This window comes from Salvelinus sp. IW2-2015, linkage group LG25, assembly GCF_002910315.2.
Source record: "Salvelinus sp. IW2-2015 linkage group LG25, ASM291031v2, whole genome shotgun sequence".
In the NCBI taxonomy this organism is placed as follows: domain Eukaryota; kingdom Metazoa; phylum Chordata; class Actinopteri; order Salmoniformes; family Salmonidae; genus Salvelinus; species Salvelinus sp. IW2-2015.
In genome coordinates this window covers 9,463,387-9,486,633 of record NC_036865.1, presented here as the reverse complement: position 1 = coordinate 9,486,633, position 23,247 = coordinate 9,463,387, and the positions used below count along the sequence as shown (strand labels likewise).

At 43.4% G+C, this 23,247-nt stretch overlaps 1 protein-coding gene across 2 annotated transcripts; it reads right to left on the bottom strand.

Annotated features, from left to right (window-relative positions):
* Positions 1–308: 308 nt before the first annotated feature.
* Positions 309–22,921, bottom strand: dlk2 (delta-like 2 homolog (Drosophila)). 2 transcript variants are annotated; one of them, XM_023969853.2, is made up of 6 exons: positions 22,155–22,921; positions 13,093–13,185; positions 8,143–8,200; positions 4,301–4,431; positions 4,055–4,202; positions 309–3,337 (listed from the first exon to the last, which is right to left on the bottom strand). In XM_023969853.2, exons 2-6 carry the CDS (start codon positions 13,169–13,171, stop codon positions 2,536–2,538), a joined length of 1,218 nt encoding a protein of 405 aa, XP_023825621.1. In that variant the 5' UTR covers positions 13,172–13,185; positions 22,155–22,921; the 3' UTR covers positions 309–2,535. The 2 variants fall into 2 exon arrangements, with proteins under 2 accessions (XP_023825621.1, XP_023825622.1); XM_023969854.2 differs by lacking the exon at positions 22,155–22,921 and adding an exon at positions 18,001–18,157.
* Positions 22,922–23,247: the final 326 nt, after the last annotated feature.

Below are 23,247 nucleotides of genomic sequence, written 5' to 3'. Positions count from 1 at the left end.
AGTGATGGTATAAAGTGCTAAGTCTGAACCATTGGTGTTTGTCTCCTGGAAAATAGACATTCAGAATGCTTTTTTTTATATAGATTTGACACCTTGTAGCAAYGAAGGGACAGTATCATAGGTAAATGGACGATCAATGTGTTGTTTTCAATTGCTTGATTGAATTGACCTGTCACGCTGCGGTCATGTAATTTAGGGATAAAGCCAGGTATGTGTTCTTAGATCTTCTGTACCTGTTATCTGTATCCTGGCTCTATCTACACTGAAGTGGAAGCATTTTGGCAGTCATTACGGCACTTTGTACAAGAAACAGTTCACAACTTTATTGCAGACAATTCAGTATAAAAAATAAGACTCATTGCAAATAGACCACGTTCTACAAATAAATTACAGAAAATAAATAAAATGTACAGCTTCAAAATACTGTTAAGCAAATCCATATTGTTATTCGCTATTAAACACCATACAGAAGTAAACAGGTCACAAATTCATTTTCAGTGTTGACAGAATATTACTTTTTACAAAATGATACAATTATAACTTAAAGTAACTGTCCAGTGAAAATCTCACTCTTAAAAGTTTATATTCTGTTAACTAATACCCAAATAATGTTGTTGACTCATCCTATACTCATATGGCCAAAGCATAAATCAATTAAAAAACACGAAGTCCCCACCTCAAACGTGTATCTCAAACAGAATATTTAAAAAATGCTTGCTATTTCCTCATAGAGAAGGATGAGCTTTCCAATCAGCGGTCTACACATTCATATTTTTWATGACCGGTATACACTCGCATCATTCTGTTGTTGGGTTACTCCACAGTGACCAATTGACATATCATCTTTATATACACTGAGTGTACAAAACATTAGGAACATCTTTCCCTCAGAAAAACCTCAATTTGTCAGGGCATGGACTCTACAAGGTGTCGAAAGCGTTCCACAGGGATGCTGGCCCATGCTGACTCCAATGCTTCCCTCAGTTATGTCAAGTTGGCTGGATGTCCTTTGGGTCCTTTGGATCATTCTTGATACACATGGGAAACTGTTGAGTGTGAAAAACCCAGCAGTGTTGCAGTTCTTGACACACTCAAACCGGTGCGCCTGGCACCTATTACCATACCCAGTTCAAAGGCACTTAAATCTGTTGTCTCSCCCATTCACCCTCTGAATGGCACACATACACAATCCATGTCTCAATTGTCTCAAGGCTTAAAAGTCCATCTTTAACCTGTCTCCTACCCTTCAACTACACTGATTGAAGTGGATTTAACAAGTGACATCAATAAGGGATCARAGCTTTCACCTGGATTCACCTGGTCAGTCTATGTCATGGAAAGACCAGGGGTTCCTAATGTTTTGTACACTCAGTGTATGTCCCATGATGGCATCTGTGAGCGCACAGGCAGCCATCATGGGACAAGAAGGGACCATGGCCATCTTTATTTTGAAGTAGTCAATTTTCTTCTTCTACTACGTCTATGAGTTGACAAACAAACRGAAAAGGTACATACGGCCACCTAGTGTTTTCTCACAAGTATAATTCATTGGCTGATCCCTCCTGATGACCTGGATGGAATCATGTCATCCTTCCGTAACCCATAGAAAGTACAACCCTGTTGACTACCTTAAAATGTTGAAAGCCCTAAATGGCAATGCCCGTGCCTCTATCTAACTCTATGGGGTACCCCCACACCATTCCAATACAGAAAAGCAGATTTTTTACATACATAATTACACTTTTTTGGAAGGAAAACTATTTTACTCGTATTGTAATTAATTATAGGTCATATTTKATAGAAATCTGGAAACACTGGACAGTTACTTAAATGAAGTAGGTGTTGAGGTGTTGCAGTTCTTTAGTCTGTGMTATAGAAAGTACACTGTTAAAACAACATGAACTCAGGCAATCATTTGTCTGCATGTCTGAATTCTGCTCACTGCAGAGCTTGTTCCGAGGTCAGAGCCCATTTGGAAAAATATGGGTAGATTCATTCATGTCTAACATTTTGGCCTAATATCGTGATGAGAACAGCAGTGACAAATACCAGTACACCAATTAGGTTGACATAACAAGGGCATTGTCTCGGCTTGCATTCCAAAGCTGTCTGTCAGTAGGCCTGTCTTACATGCAGTTCATGCCAAGAAACCGAATCAGTTGATTTTGAGGACGGACAAATTACACATTGGTTGTCCGTGACAAGTAACCAAAGGACTTGAGTATATTTCTCATGATGTACCTCCACTTTACCCCTGTGGTGAACAAATAATCCGTCATATTAGGACTACGCTCCTTTTGTTAGGAGAATGTGTTTGACACTKCTAACATTTACCCTTGAACAGACCCACTGGTCCCTTCTTGGTCCTGCGTCTCTTTAGGTATCGATACCTAGGTCGGTATGTTGTCTMTATTTTGACTGTCAGTACTGAAGAAAATCAGTCATGGAGGCAGGGCTGGGATAAAAGCATGGCTTTCCCTCTGCTGAGAGCAGTCTGTGTCCTGTGTTCAGGGCTGTGGAGGTAGTAAACATAACCTAAATCACCTCAGTGTTCAGTTTCTTCTTCTCCAGTTCTGGGGCTGTGGGCGTGTGRAGGAAGCTGATCTTACACTCCTGCTCCACTGTGACTAGGTGGCTCTGCGGGGGCGGCTGGCGGTCTCGGTGTTTCAGCMGGTGCAGGCGGGGGGTGGGGCCGCACCGGCAGCTTGCACAGTGGTCCTGCCAATGCCCCCTCAGCACCAGGCCAGCTGTGAGCACCACCACGGCAAGTGTCATGCACCCCAGCACCAGGAGGGTGATGAGCTGCACCTCTGACAGGCCAGACGACCCCCACTGGGTCACAACCTCCTTCACAGAGATCTTCAGCAGCCTGTCTCCACTATTATTGTCCCCCCTCGTGATGTCCTGGTCTGGCCTGGACTGAGTTACCCTTCCCCAGCCCCCACCTCCCCCAGCCCAGTCACGGGAGCTGCTGATGGGCGCTTGGCTCTCTGGGCTCCTTAAGGGCACCTCGCAGGTCCTGCCAGTGAACCCAGGCTTGCAGAAGCAGTGGAAGGTGCTGGCACGGTCCAGGCAGCGTCCTCCATTAAGGCAAGGTTGGCTGGCACAGTCATCCAGGTTGACGGTGCAGAACCGGCCCGTGAAGCCCTCGGGACAGAGGCAGGAGAAGCGGTTGATGCCATCCAGGCAGGTGGCACCGTTACCACAAGGGCGCATCAGGCAGTCGTCCATGTTGTTCTCGCAACGTGGCCCGGTGAAGCCTGCCAGGCAGCGGCAGGAGAGCTCTGGAGCATAACCGCCACTGTCCTCACACTGCCCGCCATTCTTACATGAAGACCTGAAAGATAAAGACAACATAAGCACTAAAAACCCTGAGGTAAATGATCTGAATAACTGAATAGATTTTCAGTGCTGAATTGATTACTTAACCCAAGCCTGTTCATATGGGCCTGGACATCCAACTGATTTGTAAGTAAATGTGTGGCGCTTACTCTGTGATGATCACTGATTACATTCAATCAGGCATTGATTTGGCACTTTAAGACAAATCTGCCCCAGAGTCTGTGCCTTGGCCTGTATCGTTTCCCTGGTAACCATTTAGCCAGTGATTTGGGAACTCAATGGGGGCTGTAGTGTAGATGCCTGGCTTCAATGTGTTTGTTAGCACTAGAGGCCACTCACTTGGCCGATAATGATCCCATTAAATCACATGATTGCTCTCCAGTGGATACAAATTGACCAGGCTGCTACGTGGCCCGCGCCAGTCTGCATGTTTTTGACTGCCATCAGGGGACCAGCTGGGACACACCACAGTCAAAACCCACACACACACTGAAACACACTCATTGAGAGAACAACTGATTTATTGTAATTTACACACACTAATAGTGTAGCTAGTTTCCCGTTGGAAAGTCTAAAATGACCACTCATTCCTGTATGTTGAGTCACTGGTTGGGGTTGAACTTGTGATTTGTTTTGATTAAGGCAGAAGCAGTAGGCCTGAGACAAACTTGTTCCATAGATTGTTTTCGAGTGTGTTGCTAATTGAACTCACCTGCCGGTCTTATGACAGGGTCCTGTCTTGTGCTCGCAGTTCCTCCCGTGAAATCCCTCGGMGCAGAGGCAGGAGTATTCCCCTGAAACGTTGGCGTAACAAGTGGCACCGTTCTGACAAGGTGCCTCATTTGTACACACATGGATATCTGAAGCAGAGGAGAGAAGCMGTGAATACGTACTGCTCTACCACTCACTGAACAAATACAATTATGATGGTCTGATACATACAAATATTTTCTGTCACCTTTGTCGCAGAAGCGCCCTGCCCATCCAGGCTCGCAGGTGCATTGCCAGGGTTGGTGACACGATCCATGGACACAGCCTGGCATTCTCACACAGACGTCGCACTGCTGCCCCTCCCAACCCGGGTCACACCTGGAATACAGCACAGCCAGTTAGATCAGCTCTCATCTCTATAGCCAACACAGCCTCATGATGGAGATATACAGCACAGGAGGTTGGTGGCACCTTAAATGGGGAGGATGGGCTCGTGGTAATGGCTGGAGCGGAATCAGTGGAATGGTATCAAATACATCAAACACATCAAATACATGGTTTGATGCCATTCCATTCACTCCATTCCAGCCATTATTATGAGCCGTCCTCCCCTCAGCAGCCTCCACTGATATACAGTTATATACAGTGGCATAATCAAAAATTGCAGGGCCACTCTTACCCTCCGCAATGGACACAGGAGGGCGCCCATACTTAACAAAATAACTTTTGCAATGCGCTGCTCTGTACAGTATCTGTGAGGCACATAAATATGAACATTCGTAGAATGCACTCCATAGATTTTGTGAGTGTGACCCGCTCTAAAGGACATAATTGACACCAGAATATCGTGGGCCTGAATGATGGCTTTATATGTTTGTCATATACAGTTGAAGTRGGAAGTTTACATACACTTAGGTTGGAGTCATTAAAACTCGTTTTTTAACCACTCCACAAATTTCTAGTTAACGAACTATAGTTTTGGCAAGTCGGTTAGGAAATCTACTTTGTGCATGACACAAGTAATTTTTCCAACAATTGTTTAGAGACAGATTATTTCACTTATAATTCACAATGTCACAATTCCAGTGGGTCAGACGTTTACATACACTAAGTTGACWGTGCCTTTAAACAGCTTGGAAAATTCCAGGAAATGATGCCATGGCTTTAGAAGCTTCTGATAGGCTAATTGACATRGTTTGAGTCAATTGGAAGTGTACCTGTGGATGTATTTCAAGGTCTACCTTCAAACTCCGTGCCTCTTTGCTTGACATCATGGGAAAATCAAAAGAAATCAGCCAAGACCTCAGAAAAAWWWWTTGTAGACCTCCACAAGTCTGGTTCATCCTTGGGAGCAATTTCCAAACGCCTGAAGATACCACGTTCATCTGTACAAACAATAGTATGCAAGTATAAACACCATGGGACCACACAGGCGTCATACCGCTCAGGAAGGAGACGCGTTCTGTCTCCTAGAGATGAACGTACTTTGGTGTGAAAAGTGKAAATCAATCCCAGAACAACAGCAAAGGACCTTGTGAAGACGCTGGAGGAAARAGGTACAAAGGTATCTACAGTAAAAAGAGTCCTATATCAACATAACCTGAAAGGCCGCTCAGCAAGGAAGAAGTCACTGCTCCAAAACCGCCATTTTAAGGCCAGACTACGGTTTGCAACTGCACATGGGGACATGTGTACTTTTTGGAGAAATGTCCTCTGGTCTGATTAAACAAAAATAGAACTGTTTGGCCATAATGACCATCCAGTATCATGTTGTGGAGGTGCTTAGCTCCAGGAGGGACTGGTGCACTTCACAAAATAGATGGCATCATGAGGGAGGAAAATTATGTGGCTATATTGAAGCAACATCTCAAGACATCAGTCAAGAAGTTAAAGCTTGGTTGCAAATGGGTCTTCCAAATGGACATTGACCCCAATCATACTTCCAAAGTTGTGGCAAAATACCTTAAGGACAACAAAGTCAGGGTATTGGATTGGCCATCACAAAGCCCTGACCTCAATCCTATAGAAAATTTGTGGGGAGAACTGAAAAGGCGTGTGCGAGCAAGGAGGCCTACAAACCTGACTCAGTTACACCAGCTCTGTCAGGAGGAATGGACCAAAATTCACCCAACTTATTGTGGGAAGCTTGTGGAAGGCTACCTGAAACGTTTGACCCAATTTAAACAATTTAAAGGCAATATTACCAAACACTAAATGAGTGTATGTAAACTTCTGACCCACTGGGAATGTGATGAAAGAAATAAAAGCTGAAAGAAATAATTCTCTCTACTATTATTCTGACATTTCACATTCTTAAAATAAAGTGGTGATCCTAACTGACCTAAGACGGGGAATTTTTACAAGGATTAAATGTCAGGAATTGTGAAAAACTGAGTTTAAATGTATTTGGCTAAGGTGTATGTAAACTTCCGACTTCAACTGTATGCTTGTCATAGGCAACACATTAAGATATACAGTGCATTGGAAAAGTATTCAGACTCCTTGACTTTTTCCACTTTATTACGTTAATGCCTTATTCTAAAACTGATTAAATAAGAAAAATCCTCAGCAATCTACAGGTTTTTAGAAATGTTTGCAAAAAAAWATATMAATTACCTTATTTACATAAGTATTCAGACCCTTTGCTATGAGACTCGAAATTGAGCTCAGGTGCATCCTGTTTCCATTGATCATCCTTGAGATGTTTCTACAACTTGATTGGAGTCTACCTGAGGTAATTCAATTGATTTGATTTGGAAAGGCACACACCTGTCTATATAAGGTCCCACAGTTGACAGTGCATGTCAGAGCAAAAACCAAGCCATGAGWTCGAAGGAATTGTCTGTAGAGCTCCGAGACAGGATTGTGTCGAGGCACAGATCTGGGGAAGGGTACCAAACAATTTCGGCAGCATTGAAGGTCCCCAAGAACACAATGGCCTCCATCATTCTTAAATGGAAGAGGTTTGAAACCACCAAGACTCTTCCTAGAGCTGGCCTCCCAGCCAAACTGAGCAATCGGGGGAGAAGGACCTTGGTCAGGGAGGTGACCAAGAACCCGATGGTCACTCTGACAGAGCTCTAGAGTTCCTCTGTGGAGATGGGAGAAACTTCCAGAAGGACAAACATCTCTGCAGCACTCCACCAATCAGGCCTTTATGGTAGAGTGGCCAGACGGAAGCCACTCCTCAGTAAAGGGACATGACAGCCGGCTTGGAGTTTTCCAAAAGGCACCTAAAGACTCTCAGACCATGAGAAACACGATTCTCTGGTCTGATGAAACCAGGATTCAACTCTTTGGCCTGAATGCCAAGTGTCACATTTGGAGGAAACCTGGCACCATCCTTATGGTGAAGCATGGTGGCAACATCATGCTGTGGGGGTGTTTTTCAGTGGRAGGGACTGGGAGATTAGTCAGGATCGAGGCAAAGATGAACGAAGCAAAGTACAGAGTGATCCTTGATGAAAACCTGCTCCAGAGCGCTCAGGACCTCAGACTGGGGCGAAGGTTCACCTTCCAACAGGACAACGATACTAAGCACACAGCCAAGACAACGCAGGGGTGGCTTTGGGACAAGTTTTTGAATGTCCTTGAGTGGCRCAGCCAGAGCCCGGACTTGAACCCGATCGAGCATCTCTGGAGAGACCTGAACATAGCTGTGCAGCAACGCTCCCCATCCAACCTGACAGAGCTTGAGAGGATCTGCAGAGAAGAATGGGAGAAATTCCCCAAATATAGGTGTGCCAAGCTTGTAGWGTCATACCCAAGAAYACTCGAGGCTGTTATTGCTGCCGAAGGTGCTTCAACAAAGTACCGAGGAACGGGTCTGAATATTAATGTAAATGTGATATTTCTGTTTAAACWTTTTATAAATTAGCAAAAATGTCTAAAAAGCTGTTTTTGCTTTGTCATTATGGGGCATCGTGTGTTGATTGATGAGGAAAAACAACAATTTAATCCATTTTAGAGTAAGGCTGTAACCTCACAAATTGTGGAAAAAGTCAAGGGGTCTGAATACTTTCCGAAGGCACTGTATCATATTTTAGACATGTTAAAGATGGATGCATCTTCCATCAAGTTTCTCCTTACCTGCACACCGCATTCTCGTCACACCGACTATTGGTCACATTACACGTGCAGTTTYGAGCTGTAAGAGAAAGGAAACAGTCATTTCAGAGAAAGATCCCAGATGTACCAGTAATATCCTGACATTCAGACGCAATACTTGTCATTYATTAGATACGGCTATTATCCACGGAACAGATTCATTTGCTTTATCTGTGATATTTCTGCTGTTTGTAAGCATGAACCTCACAGCTTTATTTCTCCAGCAGTTGATGATAAATACATTTGATGCTCTATAAAACTCAATTGAATTCAGTGAGTTAATTCCTAATATAATATATGCCATTTATCCCAAGCGACTTACAGTCYTGCGCGCATACATTTTCTACCACAACCATTTCTAACACAACAGTATCTGAGAAATACACTCGCGGTTCGATAATTGTAAAGTCAGAATAAGCTTATCTGAATGACCGCTGTTTGAGTGATGCTTGAGGGATTTCAGGGCTCGATGGGARGCTGATGATACTTTGACCTCTAACCCTAGGCAGTCGGTCGTCCGTGTGCGCAGTGTTTCTTTACAAGAGCGTGTGTTCCACGGAGACTGTGCGATGACTCCTCAGTGCAACTGCTGGGGAACTTTGAGCTGCTGCTCAGACAGACAGACAMGCATCTGAGGATCTGCTCATTTGTTATGATGAAACAACAGTGAAAAAAATGTCAGTCGAAGCCAGCCTCGTCCACCAGACAGATTTCTGGGGAGTGGTGACGAGGTTAGACGAAGCCCYCATGATGAGGCGCACAGTTTAATTTGACTTGGGGTTTCATATGATTGTATCTGACTATGAGTTATATGCTATTGGTTTCAGAAAGGAAAATACAGCTGCATTGCTGAGTTATTAAACATCCCCTTGAACTGGCAAGCATTTGAACTACTGCTAAAGGGATATGTGAGTTATCTGTTATTGTCCTCAGTTGTTACTAGTGGATTTGGCTGGCCTTAGGCATACCAATGTACTGTCTGCATTTGGCTTTGGTAAARAATGGGGGTTTGCCAGGTAGGGTGTGTGGGGTGCGTGTGTAGCAGTAAGCAGCACGAGGGGAGCGTGTGCGGTGGGAGGAGAGGAATGCCGTGCAGTCATGTCTCCACCCGCACAAACTCTGCCCAAACCCCACTGGAATTCACAAACACTCCCACACTGTAGTACTATACACATCCTAAACCTCTCACTATAGAGAGGTGGACTTTGAGGGATTTTTAGAGCAGTGTTCTTACAACAGCCTATATTAAATTTTGTTCCCAAACAGTAACTTATACAAATTCTGTCTTTAATATACAGTAGGAAATGTTTTAGTATAGCCTGTGTTGTTAGCTTTAGTTTCTCYGCTCAACTGACTATATTTCTTCCTTTTGTTCCGTTTTCACATCTCAACATTTAGAATAGTTGTAACTTTGGCAAAATTATAATCTGTACCAGAAGACAATTGGTTTATCCTGCGGTTGCGTATGCATACAATGCAGACACTCATTGGTTTGATGTGGAATGGCAGGCATTTTCCATGAACAACACGACAGTGGGCTTGCGGTAAGCCCTGTGTCCYTGGGAACATAGCGGACCTTGAACAATGAAAGGCTTTCCCATCGCCATCGCGGGAACAGCTGAGAAGTACTAACTGTTATCTGAGAATGGTGAAGCAGTTCAGAAACCGTCATCTCTTAAATGCGGACAGCTGGGAAAGCCCAGTATGGGAAAGCCCAGTATTAGCTCATGTATTCTAAACAGGCAAGTTATTAAAACAATAAATCCCATAGACAATGGGGAATACTGCAGTGAGCTGTTATATTTTCAGAGACCTTATTTATGTTTTTGGCATTCAAAAATGAAACTGTGCTCTTTTAAAAGCATGTTTCATTCAATATAACAACAAGCATTAAGAGATGTGGCATCTTATATGACTTGGGGCTGAATCTAATTAAACCTGCCCATACATATGCATGTCTATCTAGAAACATTTAGCAATTTTATAGGACCATAGGAAATAAATTGGTTTAAATGCTACTGTGTACGCAAAGCAAAGCAATTACAGTTGACTTGACCCCTGATCCAGCCATTTGCCTGGCCTGTACAGTGTCCTGAAATGGCACAGCGGATGTCACAGTACACACCATCAGCAATCCTTCAGATGCCATTTATCCCATGCTGCCAGTGCCTCAGGTTAGGATGGGAGCATATTTCTGTTATTTGCTGAAGAGCAGAGAGCTCTCTGATTTCTCATKCTCCCTAGTGTTAAAGCTACATGGAGGCCATTTTATTTCCCTTTTATTAGAATAAACTTCAAAGCCTCTTGATGCGCTGTGTGAACTGTGTTCCATCTGGCAGGAAGAAAGACACATTGAGAGTTTAAGGGGATGGAAGAGTTGGGCCACAGTGAGCATCACAATGATTGAGAAGAGAGTGAGAGGGACAGAGAGGAGGAGTATGCAGGATGGGGGTGCGTCAAAGGCACACATCATGCACATGTCCATAGGGAGGGAATGAGCAGGCCATGGTGCACAGCCGTCTGATCACTGCAGAGTGTGGATAGACTGATGAGACAAGTCAGCCTCCTGGCATGGACAGCAGCCTGCCTCTCATTCCTGCTGCTGGCCCTGCAGCAAGTCAGAGTGGCCCAATCCCAGCCACTATTTGCCAGGGAAGCCTGTCTGGTCTGCCCCATTCCCTGTCCCTGTGGTGAGCTCTGTGTGCTTGTAATAAGTTCCCTCCAGCTCTGCTAAGACTGGAACCATGAAGGCACACACGACCCCAAATAGGCCCAGGGCTCAGAATCAGCAACAGACTGATTCCTGGAAGACTTGGAATCAGGATAAATAGTCCTGAACTAATCAGGACGAAGTCCCCAGCTGCTTGATTATTGAGCAAGATAACAAAAAAAATCTGTATAGTATAAGCATTGTCAAAATAGAAATAATGACAACTGTGTAACGTTATATACAGTATACTGTAAGTTGTCAACTTGTCATTCATAGAATGCTTGTTGGTGATATCGTACGTATCCAGGCCTTGGACAGGGCCTTGTCACCAGCTTATGTATCACCATGATAATCACGGAAATAATGACTGGACCACCAACTGTTAAACACAATGCCCTTTGTCTGGAGCAGTGTTATTTAAGAGCTTCTGATTTGCCATCTAATCATGGGGGGACAGGTGCTGTTTTRTTCCCTAGGCTGGCCCCCAGGGCCTGCAAGCTCCCCGGTGCTCCTCTGGGGGGGTAGTTCACACGAGTCTCTCCGTGTTGAAACCAGGGGGATCTAAATTTAACCCTGGCCATGAAACTTTATCCCCCCTCCCATCCTCCCCTGCTCGCGCCGTGGCCAGAGCTCTGGTGCCAGTCATACACACAGCACAGGTTTGGGTTTCTTCCATTTTGATCCCCAGACAGGCCGTGTGCCTGCCACCAGCCCACGCTCCAAGGAGTGTGTGAACGTGTGTGTGCCCTAAGTTCAGATTGAGGAGGAAGGGGAGGTGAGGAGGGACGTGCGAGGGGCCACCAGTGTCTGAAGGAGATGAGGGAGTCGTAACCAGATCCCTGAGAAATTAAGGATCATTTAATCTCTGGATCCACTCAGCTGCTTGCGGCGCTAGAAAAATATTTAGGCAAGACGGCCGAGTAGGGATCATCAGCCGCCATCCCCTGGCTCTGAMGCTCCTGGCGGGGCCTAAAGATGCAGACGGGGTTGGGGAAGACTGTTCGACKCTTTATCCTTAAAGCAAACCCCATGGCTAGTAGCTACTGCTGTGACAGAGGGCTTTCCTGCCGCTCGCTCTAGGGTCAGACATCTGTTCTCTGACACGTGTCACACACCTCTTGACACAATGCCTCATACCACATCACGGTTCCCCTTCTCTCCCCAAGGGGCCAACGCAAAAATTAATCACATTCTGTAACCAGACAGGAATTTCACAGTTGAGTTCACAAGGGAGGGAGAAGGAAAGAAAAACTTCTCTGCTATTGCACTCCATACTGAGGGCAGATTATGACTGATTCAACATTTTGATTTGTTTATTAGGATCCCCATTCACTTTTGCAGAAGCAGCAGCTACTCTTCCCGGGGTCCACAAAAAACACAAAACAAGTAACAAAACACAGATAGACAAGGAAAATCCCAGAAATGTAAAACAACAAAATACAAACAACACAACAGCAAAAAATAATACAAACAATACAAAAAAATATATGTGTATTAGAGCGTGTGTGTGTCCCCTCACAGTATATATGAATAGTGTGTAAATAGTATTACTGTTGTCTCTTGGTGTCTTTCCTATATATATATATATATATATATATATGTTTGTTTTTGTTTTTTGAATGTAATGTCATATCTTTTGTTTTTCTTGTCTATTACTGTTCTGTACTTTGTCATGTATTTGAATGTTTTATGTGGACCCCAGGAAGAGTAGCTGCTGCACGTGCAGTAGCTAACGGGGATCCTAATAAAGTAAACAGTCCCTGCCGTTCCATGCAAGCCAGCCATGTTCAAAGTTTAAATTAAAATACAGTTAAGAATCTTTGTACTTCATGCTTTAAACATTGTTTTATTGAGTCGGATCTAAAACATTCGTTATTGCACGCAAAAATATATATWWWTTTTTWAATTATAAAGTGTGCTKCTTTTTTAGATTGACTTAGATTTTAATTCAAAATTATTTATCAAACTACTTCTGATGCATGTTTTTAACAGAGTTTTGTTTACTTTTATCAACAAGCAGAAATCTTATTGCGCCTTTGGCTTCAATCTGATAGTTACCCAGCATACAGTATCAGTTGCCAGGGCTCTCTGTCTATTAGTACTTATATGTACTATAATAAGTATATACCGGTATACATCCACTTCTGTAGTGGATGGGTACTGGCTAGCATTGAGCCACTGACTACTTGAGGGCACCAATTGACATGCAGCAAATACCTTACCTTGAGCCTCGCATTGGTGGATGAGCATTAGTACACAGCAACTCCAGAGCAGCAGGGTGACTGAGTCTCTCAGAGGCATGGTGCAAACGGGATCTGAAACCGAGCACAGAAGATTCCTCTTTAGGCTGTAGGGGGTTACCTTGTGCCAATACACTCGAATGTAGGGACATCTATCTTTGGCATGACATAAATCTCTACCATAAGGCAAACGTGATTATGGCCACAAAGGGGTCTCCAAAGGTTACAGAACAGGAGTGAGAAATTCCGTCACGGAGGCCTGCAGGGTCATTACATCTTGGCTCATAACTCTTATTCTGCTGTCATCGTTCTGATAAAGGACACTTAACCAGGTGTCCCAGTTATAAATCAGCTCGGACATGATGGTATCCCACGACAAGTGTTGGTCCTGGAGAGAGACACCTACAACTGCTGATTCCAACAAAACCTTGTATCAGCCTAGATCTCTTTCCCCATATTACTCAGCTCTATGTCTCAGTAGTTCCAGAGCTCAGAAGTGGGGCTTTGCTTACTCAGTCTACCAAAATGAAGCGTGCTGTTAGTCAGGAGTTAGTCAGGAATGCGAAAATACTCCTCCAACTCCCCCCAAAGATCAAACTGAGAGAAACCTGATCTGCTCGACAGGCCACAGACACTCACTCAATAATTTACACTGTTGTGTGAATCTTTAATACTGGACATTTACAGCAAGACCGCACCACTCCAGTGCCACCTCTCTCTCTCAGGGCCATCATACACACTGTCAGTTAACTTCCGTTAGAAAGATAACTGATCATCATGGCTTCTTGAGAGCAGTGCAGTGATACTGCATCTCAGCTTAGTAGATAAACCTGCTCCTCCAACTGTGTTTATATCGTGTTGCTATTAGTTACCTATGTGACATGTGAGCGTGGTCTCTTTGCTTACAGTGGTCTGCTAAACCATTTAGATGGCTAGAGTATGCAGRGACTCAGGTATATCACATTTGCATTSCCGCCACACAGCACTTGAACTTACATTTTTGATATCCACTTGGTAGTCGGCCGACTCGACCCTATCCAGGTCCTATCCAGGTCCATCTAAATGCCTTATCCAGATGAAGGCGCTGTCCTCACTTTTCTATGCAGTGGCAAGTTGACCTTTCCAGCTCTTCCTGGAATGGAGCAAACTWWGAGCGAGGAGCGAGGAGCTATACTTTTCAGCCATACCCTTGGATGGAGTTTTCATATCCTTCACAGTAATCTCCCAATTGTCATTCTGAGATTCCATTGAATGGCCGTTGTGAATGTGGCTGTGGGCACCAACTGGGCCCTTCTCTGTTTCCTGCTACAGCCTAATGGAGTTCTGTGAACTGTTAATGAGAGCCAACATGGGCCTTCTCTGTCTGCCTACAGCCTAATGGAGTTCTGTGAACTGTTAATGAGAGCCAACATGGGCCCTTCTCTGTTCCTGCTACAGCCTATATGAGTTCTGTGAACTGTTAATGAGAGCCAACATGGGCCCTTCTCTGTTCCTGCTACAGCCTAATGGAGTTCTGTGAACTGTTAATGAGGGCCAACATGGGCCCTTCTCTGTTCCTGCTACAGCCTAATGGAGTTCTGTGAACTGTTAATGAGAGCCAACTGGGCCCTTCTCTGTTCCTGCTACAGCCTAATGGAGTTCTGTGAACTGTTAATGAGAGCCAACTGGGGCCTTCTCTGTTCCTGCTACAGCCTAATGGAGTTCTGTGAACTGTTAATGAGAGCCAACATGGGCCCTGCTTTGAACGGGAAACCTGAGAGGAGTTTTAATTCCATATAAGGAGGGCTTTCTCCCCATGCCACATTTAATAGCCACAGTCCATTGTCCTTGACGCTCTGGATTCCATGTCAATTATCAGCTATGCTGTCTGTTCTGGCTCAAGTGTTGACAAGAATGTTATACAACCCCAACAAATGAATCATATGGATTTGTTTCKCACGCTCACAAAAACCTGKCCAACTATGCCAAATGTAACATGCACTGGCCTTTCTGACACAACATCTACATTATGACATTGAGATCCTTCCATTTCTCACCTGTTCTCCTTTCTGAAGATACATTTTCCATGTGTCTTATGTCAGTTTGTTGATAGAAAATGGCAGAGAGATCTGAGGGTATAACTGCTTGAGGAGGAGACATACCAACAGCAGGCAGCACGTCTCATCCTGGGCCTGGCTCTTCATCAATCAGATTACAGGTCTGACTTCAATAGACCTTCCACYAGATGCACTCTGTTACCTGCTTTAAATAGAGACTTGAGTGCAGCTCTCTTCATTAATAATAAGGTGTACCTTCTGTCCCCTTTCTCCCTTGGTTATAACATAAATGTTTTGTGCTCTACTGCTGAATCAAGTTATATTTCAGATCACAGGAATCATAAACACTTTGACCTGTACTTCACCCCGCTCCTGTACTCACTTATAGTCTTTTTAGCTAAATGTCGCTCTATCGRMGTGGCAACTGTAAATGACTGATTGWCTCTATGGTGTATCTGTAGGACATAGCCACGGTGTGAGTTTAGGGTCTCTTGTGATATTCTTGACACCATCATTTTCTTTCTTTCACAAGCCTGCCACCATTTACACATTTCCTGTTGAGAAACAGCATTCACATTTTCCCCAGAAACGGTTTGAACATAATTGTTCAATATTTGTTCCTGTGGGAATTGGTCTCATAATTAACCCTTTATTGGAGGTGCTATTTGTGTGAGGCMACAGTTGAAGTCGGAAGTTTACATACACTTAGGTTGGAGTCATTAAAACTCGTTTTTCAACCATTCCACAAATTTCTTGTTAACAAACTATAGTTTTGGCAAGTCGGTAAGGACTTTGTGCATGACACAAGTAATTTTTCCAACAATTGTTTACAGACAGATTGTTTCACTTATAATTCACTGTGTCCCAATTCCAGTGGGTCAGAAGTTTACATACACTAATTTGACTGTGCCTTTAAACAGCTTGGAAAATTACAGAAAATGATGTCATGGCTTTAGAAGCTTCTGATGGCTAATTTACATCATTTGAGTCAATTGGAGGTGGACCTGTGGATGTATTTCAAGGCCTACCTTCAAACTCAGTGCCTCTTTGCTTGACATCATGGAAAATCAAAAGAGATCAGCTAAGACCTCAGAAAAAAATGTAGACCTCCACAAGTCTGGTTCATCCTTGGGAGCAATTTCCAAACGCCTGAAGGTACCACGTTCATCTGTACAAACAATAGTACGCAAGTATAAACACCATGGGACCACGCAGGCGTCATACTGCTCAGGAAGGAGACATGTTCTGTCTCCTAGAGATGAACGTACTTTGGTGCGAAAAGTGCAAATCAATCCCAGAACAACAGCAAACGACCTTGTGAAGATGCTGGAGGAAACAGGTACAAAAGTATCTAATATTCCACAGTAAAACGAGTCCTATATCAACATAACCTGAAAGGCCTCAGCAAGGAAGAAGCCACTGCTCCAAAAACGCCATAAAAAAGCCAGACTATGGTTTGCAACTGACAATGGGGACAACGATCGTACTTTTTTGAGAAATGTCCTCTGGTCTGATGAAACAAAAAATAGAACTGTTGGCCATAATGACCATCGTTATGTTGGAGGAAAAGGGGGAGGCTTGCTAGCTGAAGAACACCATCCCAACCGTGAAGCACGGGGGTAGCAACTTCATGTTGTGGGGGGCTTTGCTGCAGGAGGTACTGGTGCACTTCACAAAATATGAGCATCATGAGGAGGAACATTATGTGGATATATTGAAGCAACATCTCAAGACATCAGTCAGGAAGTTAAAGCTTGGTCGGAAATTCTATTGAAAATTTGTGGCAGAACTGAAAAAGCGTGTGCGAGCAAGGAGGCTTACAAACCTGGCTCAGTTACACTAGCTCTGTCGGGAGGAATGGGCTAAAATTCACCCAACTTGTTGTGGGAAGCTTTGGAACCCGAAACATTTGACCCAAGTTAAACAATTTAAAGGCAATGCTACCAAATACTAATTGAGTGTATGTAAACTTCTGATCCACTGGAATGTGATAAAGAAATAAAAGCTGAAAGAAATCATTCTCTCTACTATTATCTGACATTTCACATTCTTAAAATAAAGTGGTGATTCTAACTGACCTAAGACAGGGAATTTTACATAGGAATTAAATGTCAGGAATTGTGAAAAACTGAGTTTAAATGTATTTGGCTAAGGTGTATGTAAACTTCCGACTTCAACTGTATTTGGAAGCATGTCCTCACGTCACTGAAACGCTAATGGAGTGGCAAGGGCAAGGGTAAAACATCCATCTCAGTATTCAGAATACTGACTGTAATCCAACAATTATAATTGTTGATTGAAAAGACCATGTACACACATGGTAARGTGAACGATAACAAGACCATAGAGGCTGACTTTCAAATGCTAACAGTCACCACTTTGTGTCGAATTCAATCAAACCCACACTGTACAAATTTGCACTGCTGACAAATAGCATCTAATCAAAATGAAGATGAACTTGGTTTTGTTTCATTCAGTAATTACCYTCTTACTTATTACATTACTGTAATTGAAATGTGCATTTTCCATGTAGGTTCGTGGCACAACATGTAAAATCCCATTTTAAGTAGAACAAGAAGATGCCAAGATGGATGCAAATTATAGGCCACAATTTTGCGTAAACATAAAAGCACCATCCAGATGGTTAGATAACTCACCAAGGTGCCTACACACATTTTCATGCACTGTATCATCCTAATCAGCAATCCCGATTCTGGTTCATTTGCAAAACAATGCAAGATATTGTCTAGAAAAGGTTACAATAATTTAAACACACACACACACACACACACACACACACACACACACACACACACACACACACACACACACACACGGTATGTATGTTACACACCTGAGCTGAAGGTGGTCACCTCACCGCTGAATAAGAGTCCTCAGGTAGAATGATTAAGAACACATGCTCTCACAAACTATTAAAAACACATAATAGAGCTACACAGACACATGTTCAGGAGCAGGAGCAGGCAGACATTACGGAGGGGATTGTTGATCAAAAAGCCTGTCAAAGAAACAGAAGCAGAATAAAGACAGGCAGGGATCCACCTCCCCACTTAACAACACAGACCTGCCAAGGACCAGCTCTTAAAGGGACAGGCACAGTTTGTGTTTATCTCCATTAGACAGTCATCACTTCTGCCAATAACCTTCCTTTCTATTCCACACTGGACTCACAAACTGATTGTGTGATCAATTCCTGGCACTGTTTCTCAAAATCTCAACCTCCCTAGAGTCGAGAAACATATTTGAGATGAATATCAATCAAGCACCCTTATGTGTTCATGCTGATATTCTGTGCCTCCTGGAAATGTGGAGCTAGTCAATGGACGGCTGTTGCTGTAGCGACAGATTGGGCTCCTGAGGTTGGAGGGCTGCTGTGCCCACACGTTCCACTGCAGGCGATAGTAAGAAAAGGATCATTTTTTCAAGGGATTATCTCCACAATTTCATGGCTGTGTGCCTTAGAAAACAGGCATCCACATGCCTGGACGACTGCATCCCGCAGACACTGTGTGTGTGTGTGTGTGTGTGTGTGTGTGTGTGTGTGTGTGTGTGTGTGTGTGTGTGTGTGTGTTGTAGATGTGTGACAATTGCCAGTGGCTGTTGTCTCTTTTTACTGCATATTGTGAGAAAACATATCTTCATCCAGCTAAATGTGACAAACCATTGTTTTTAGTACACAATAGTTACAGGTGCTTGTTTTTCAAATTGGCTGTAGTCCCATTTCACTTGTAAGAAGCCCTGAAAACCTGTATAATCTAGCATCTGTCCACGAAATAAACCATATTATAAAGCTTTGCCAGTCACCCTGGGTATGCAGTTGGTACATCTGCTGTAAAATGGGAATTTGACTCTTGGAGCCCAACCAGCTCCTGAAACACATCAAGGACTTCCATCCACATCACTCAACCCAAACAGCCTTAGAGCTGTCCTGGTGTGTGCCTACCTGGCTCCCTCTCTGTGTACAAATAATATCCTTCCAAATTCGGAAGAATGGAGAAGCACACTCAACTGTGCTGCTTTCTGCTGCCTGCCTATCTGCCTGCATGTGTTGTGTTTATATTGGGATAATGGCATGCCAATTATTCTACCCATCTGACCAGGCAATTTGATGTTTACATTTGTGTGACTCGCTTCAGACTACATGATTATGATGCATATTTTCCACATGAAAAACCAGCAGCAAAATAATAGCATTCACTTTTCTGCTTTCAGAGAGTGTATGGCTTTTGTTAGTCTTTTATTAATATATGGCTTCTGTTAGTCTTTTTACTAAGCCTGCCTAACCCCCTTGATTCTAAATTGCCACATTTGATGTCAATGACTGCAATTTAGAAAATTGCTAAATGAACACTTGTATGCATTACACACTACAAAAAGAGAGTTCAGAAAAGGTTGTTGTCATTTGTTAGTTTTTTTCATTGTAATGCCTTCCCAAAATAAATATGGTCAAATTGTCATTCTTAATCAAATGAAAACATTTGCATCATATATGTGGCCAATTTATTGTGCCATTTCCTGCTTTGATTCTGACTGCAATCACATTGCTTTACACAAATATGAGGGACAAAATGTATCACTTAGAGAAGTAAGAATCAAGGGTTTAAAGTTTTGACCTGAATTGAGCAAATACTGTATGTGTGCTTTTCCCATAGTCGTCTTGGACCTGAGCTCCTTCACATGCTATCATCCTGTTATGTACTTGACTTAATTGAATATCTTTTCCCACACGTTCTTAATTCATTAATGATCTTTCTGGTTCCCTTTGTCTTAGAAAGTTTTACTATCTGCCCAGAGCTTTTCCACTCAAGAAGTCAAATRAAATCAAATCAAATGTATTTATATAGCCCTTCGTACATCAGCTGATATCTCAAAGTGCTGTACAGAAACCCAGCCTAAAACCCCAAACAGCAAGCAKTGCAGGTGTAGAAGRACGGTCCTCTAGTAACACATGTACTTAAGCTCAGGGACAGGGAAAACAATTTGTCAGGCCTCAAAATCCTCTAGGCATTACAAAAGCAACAAATACAAAATACAAATCAATGTTTATGGATGACATACTTTATGACACGCTCCTGCACCACTCCCATTGGCCCAAGTGTCAATTTCCTCTTCAAGGCAGAACATGCATTGGCTCATAGGGAAAAAGATGCCACCCTTGAAGAGTTTGCCTCTCCTTTGTCTTATCTAACTGTATAGACCTTCCCTGTTACGTATACAGGGCTGTTGTGAAAGGTGACTCTAGCCAGCCAGTTTTATAGTATGAGTCACTGCACTCGGACTCCTTCGCCTGTCTTTAGAATTAATTACCAATCTACCTTGCCAAAACTCTGTCTAGTATTCATTAGCTGTCACCGTTTTTTTTTCTTTATTTGCGGCTTTGGAGGGAAAATACAGCGTCTGAAAGAGGAAAAGTCTTTATGCATGAACTGAATATCTGTCTTTATTGTTTGTGCAATGTGGCTCATCCTTCTTTTACCAGAACAGGAGTACCTTGAAAGGCCTCTCACATGCTATGTGCCCTGGAAGTGAATAATCCAGTTGCTAASCCCACCAGAACACTGGTTGATTGCCACAGGGGTCAACGGCTGCTACGGCAACAGAGGAAAGAGATGGGCTTTTCTGGAGAATCTCTACAAGGGTCTTTAACATAATATTGCCTCATTGCAGGGCATATTGTTCATGATGAGTTATTTAGCTTTCAGCGGCTTCATTTTCATAAAGCTGTTATACTAACGGCTTACAGTCAATGACTTGGAGTCTGACTTGATGTTGCCTGATGGCCTGATGTTGCCAATAACAACCCCTAAGTGTGTTAGATACTCCCTACATTGGGTTTTGCCAGCACCTACAAATCACTAGGAAGCATCTGTAGAGGACAGGAGGCAGAGAGATAACTGTGTGACAGTGAAGGAGGACAAGGGATCTCGAGTCGAGTCCTGCAGTGCTGCAGCCAGAAAATAACACGATGAAGCCTTGGCAGATGAGTCTCACTGATACTGGGTTCCTGTCGATGTGCCCAGCATGTCTACATTGGTGTTTATTGAAGGACCTTAAATCAAAAGCAAGTGGGCTAACATGAGATGTGAGAGCCGGAATTGTCATTACCTCACGTATGCTGTAGACAAAGTATTTTCTCATAAATACTAAACTCTTACTCTCAACAGCGGAACTTACAAACACCCAAACAGACATACGCTTGTGTAGGCTACACACACACCTGCTACACTAAGCCGRGTTGCCCGTTCTAGTCTGGTTGCAGAGAATGCCTTCCAACTGGGCACACACGTCAATTTAATGTCTACTCCACSTTGGTTAAAGGTAATTTCATTGAAATGAAGTGGAAACCACYTTGATTCCACCAGTGTGTGCCCGGTGGATTGTGAGGGCCAGTGAAATCAGATTATAGACTCTTGTTGGCTTTTTATTAGGAAGTTGTGGTATTTATTCACTGATTTAAGGGCCACTGTGGTCCCCTTATTATGGAGACCACATTTGTTTGCCTGTAGCTTTTCATCTGGAAAATGAATCTCAAGTGAGCAGAGCAAGTCAATGGGCTTAGAATATAACTCAACCCCCAGGAACAAAAAGCACATGTCTCAACAGGGTAAAAGACTTGAAATATTAGCATTTTCACGCTTCATGTCCAAATCATCGATAAGTAACTTKATTGAGTTACACAATACATTTTTAGATCATTTAGGAGGACTTGGACATGAAGCCAAACAATGCTAATATAATATAGGTACCATTTGATACAGTGGCCAGGTAAACAAAACCAAAGCATGGATTGCTGTCATACCTTGTCCATCGACTGCTTACAGGGCAAGGAAACCAATATGTAATTTTGTCATTAGGTATCTTTCCCTTTATGTACTTAGTAGGTTGCTCTTAACTTTTTTGTCCAAAAACACTTTTTCAAGCAAACACATATAATCATCTACATTAAATGTGTTCATGTATTCTATGTAAAATAATTTCAGTTCTTACCTTGCTTGGCAAGTAAACTCCCCTCAGTCCACTCTCCTGTAGTGTGCTCTTACACTCCAATCTATCAGTCTGGCGGTGAGCTCCTCTGCCCTTGAAGTGTGTCCAATCCTCACACCCGCTGGGCAACAGCCTCCCTCTTGTGGGTGTTGGGTTATTTTAGTGTGGTGAGCTGCAGACAGGCTGGAGAAGCCTCTGCTCCCCCCTAGATGGACGACAAGGAGACACACTCGTCCACCCCACTTCACACCCTCTCTGGCTGCTCCACGCCTCGCCCTCTCCTCTGGGTGCAGACCTGACCCTCCGGGCCACACACTCTTTTCACTTCCTCGTTGAGCTTGAGCGAGAGAGTGAGGGAGTGTCTGAGGTTGTATTCTATCGCCAAGTACTTTGTCGGATAAATTGCTTTGCGGCAGTGTTGAATTAAGCTTTGATTAGATAGCAGCTCCACACTCAGCYAACTTGTGGCTATTTATTGCCCCTCCAAGTGCAGTGGGATAGATCGAGATGAGAAGGAGAGGGAGAAAATAGACAGCAGCCACTAGCTCTTGGGGTCTTTGAACAGAAGTTGTTGGGTTGTGCTGGTGGTGCTCGCTCACTGACTCCACGCTCACTTACTCGCTCTTCCTTTCCAGTGCACAGAGAGACCTCAAGCCATCCACGTGTTCTCTGATTGATTCTGTGTCAGACTGCAGTGGCTGCTGTATGGCATATCAGGTAGCTAAGCTTGTCGTGTGAATATTTTATTGTCCATAAATCAACACCCGGCAAGTGCTTTTCTGTCAGCATCAAACCACAGAAAAATCTCTGTATAAACCTCTAACATTGTCCAAAGCCAGGTCCTGTGTTCAGGCAAGGAAAGGAAAGAAGTGCTTAGTATCACCTCAACAGAGAGGCTCAAGCTTGTCTTACTGGCCTGTTGGGAATCTCTTTTTATTACYTCGGTAACTCAAAGAAAAAAAGCCAAAGTCTGGAAGCCCTCTTAATCCGCCGTTAATCTGACTACCCTCTTTTTCCCGATCCCTCTGTAAACCCTCCTCGATAGGTGTAACCACGACACTCTGTTCGTTGAAACTCAATAGACAGAGAGAGAGCA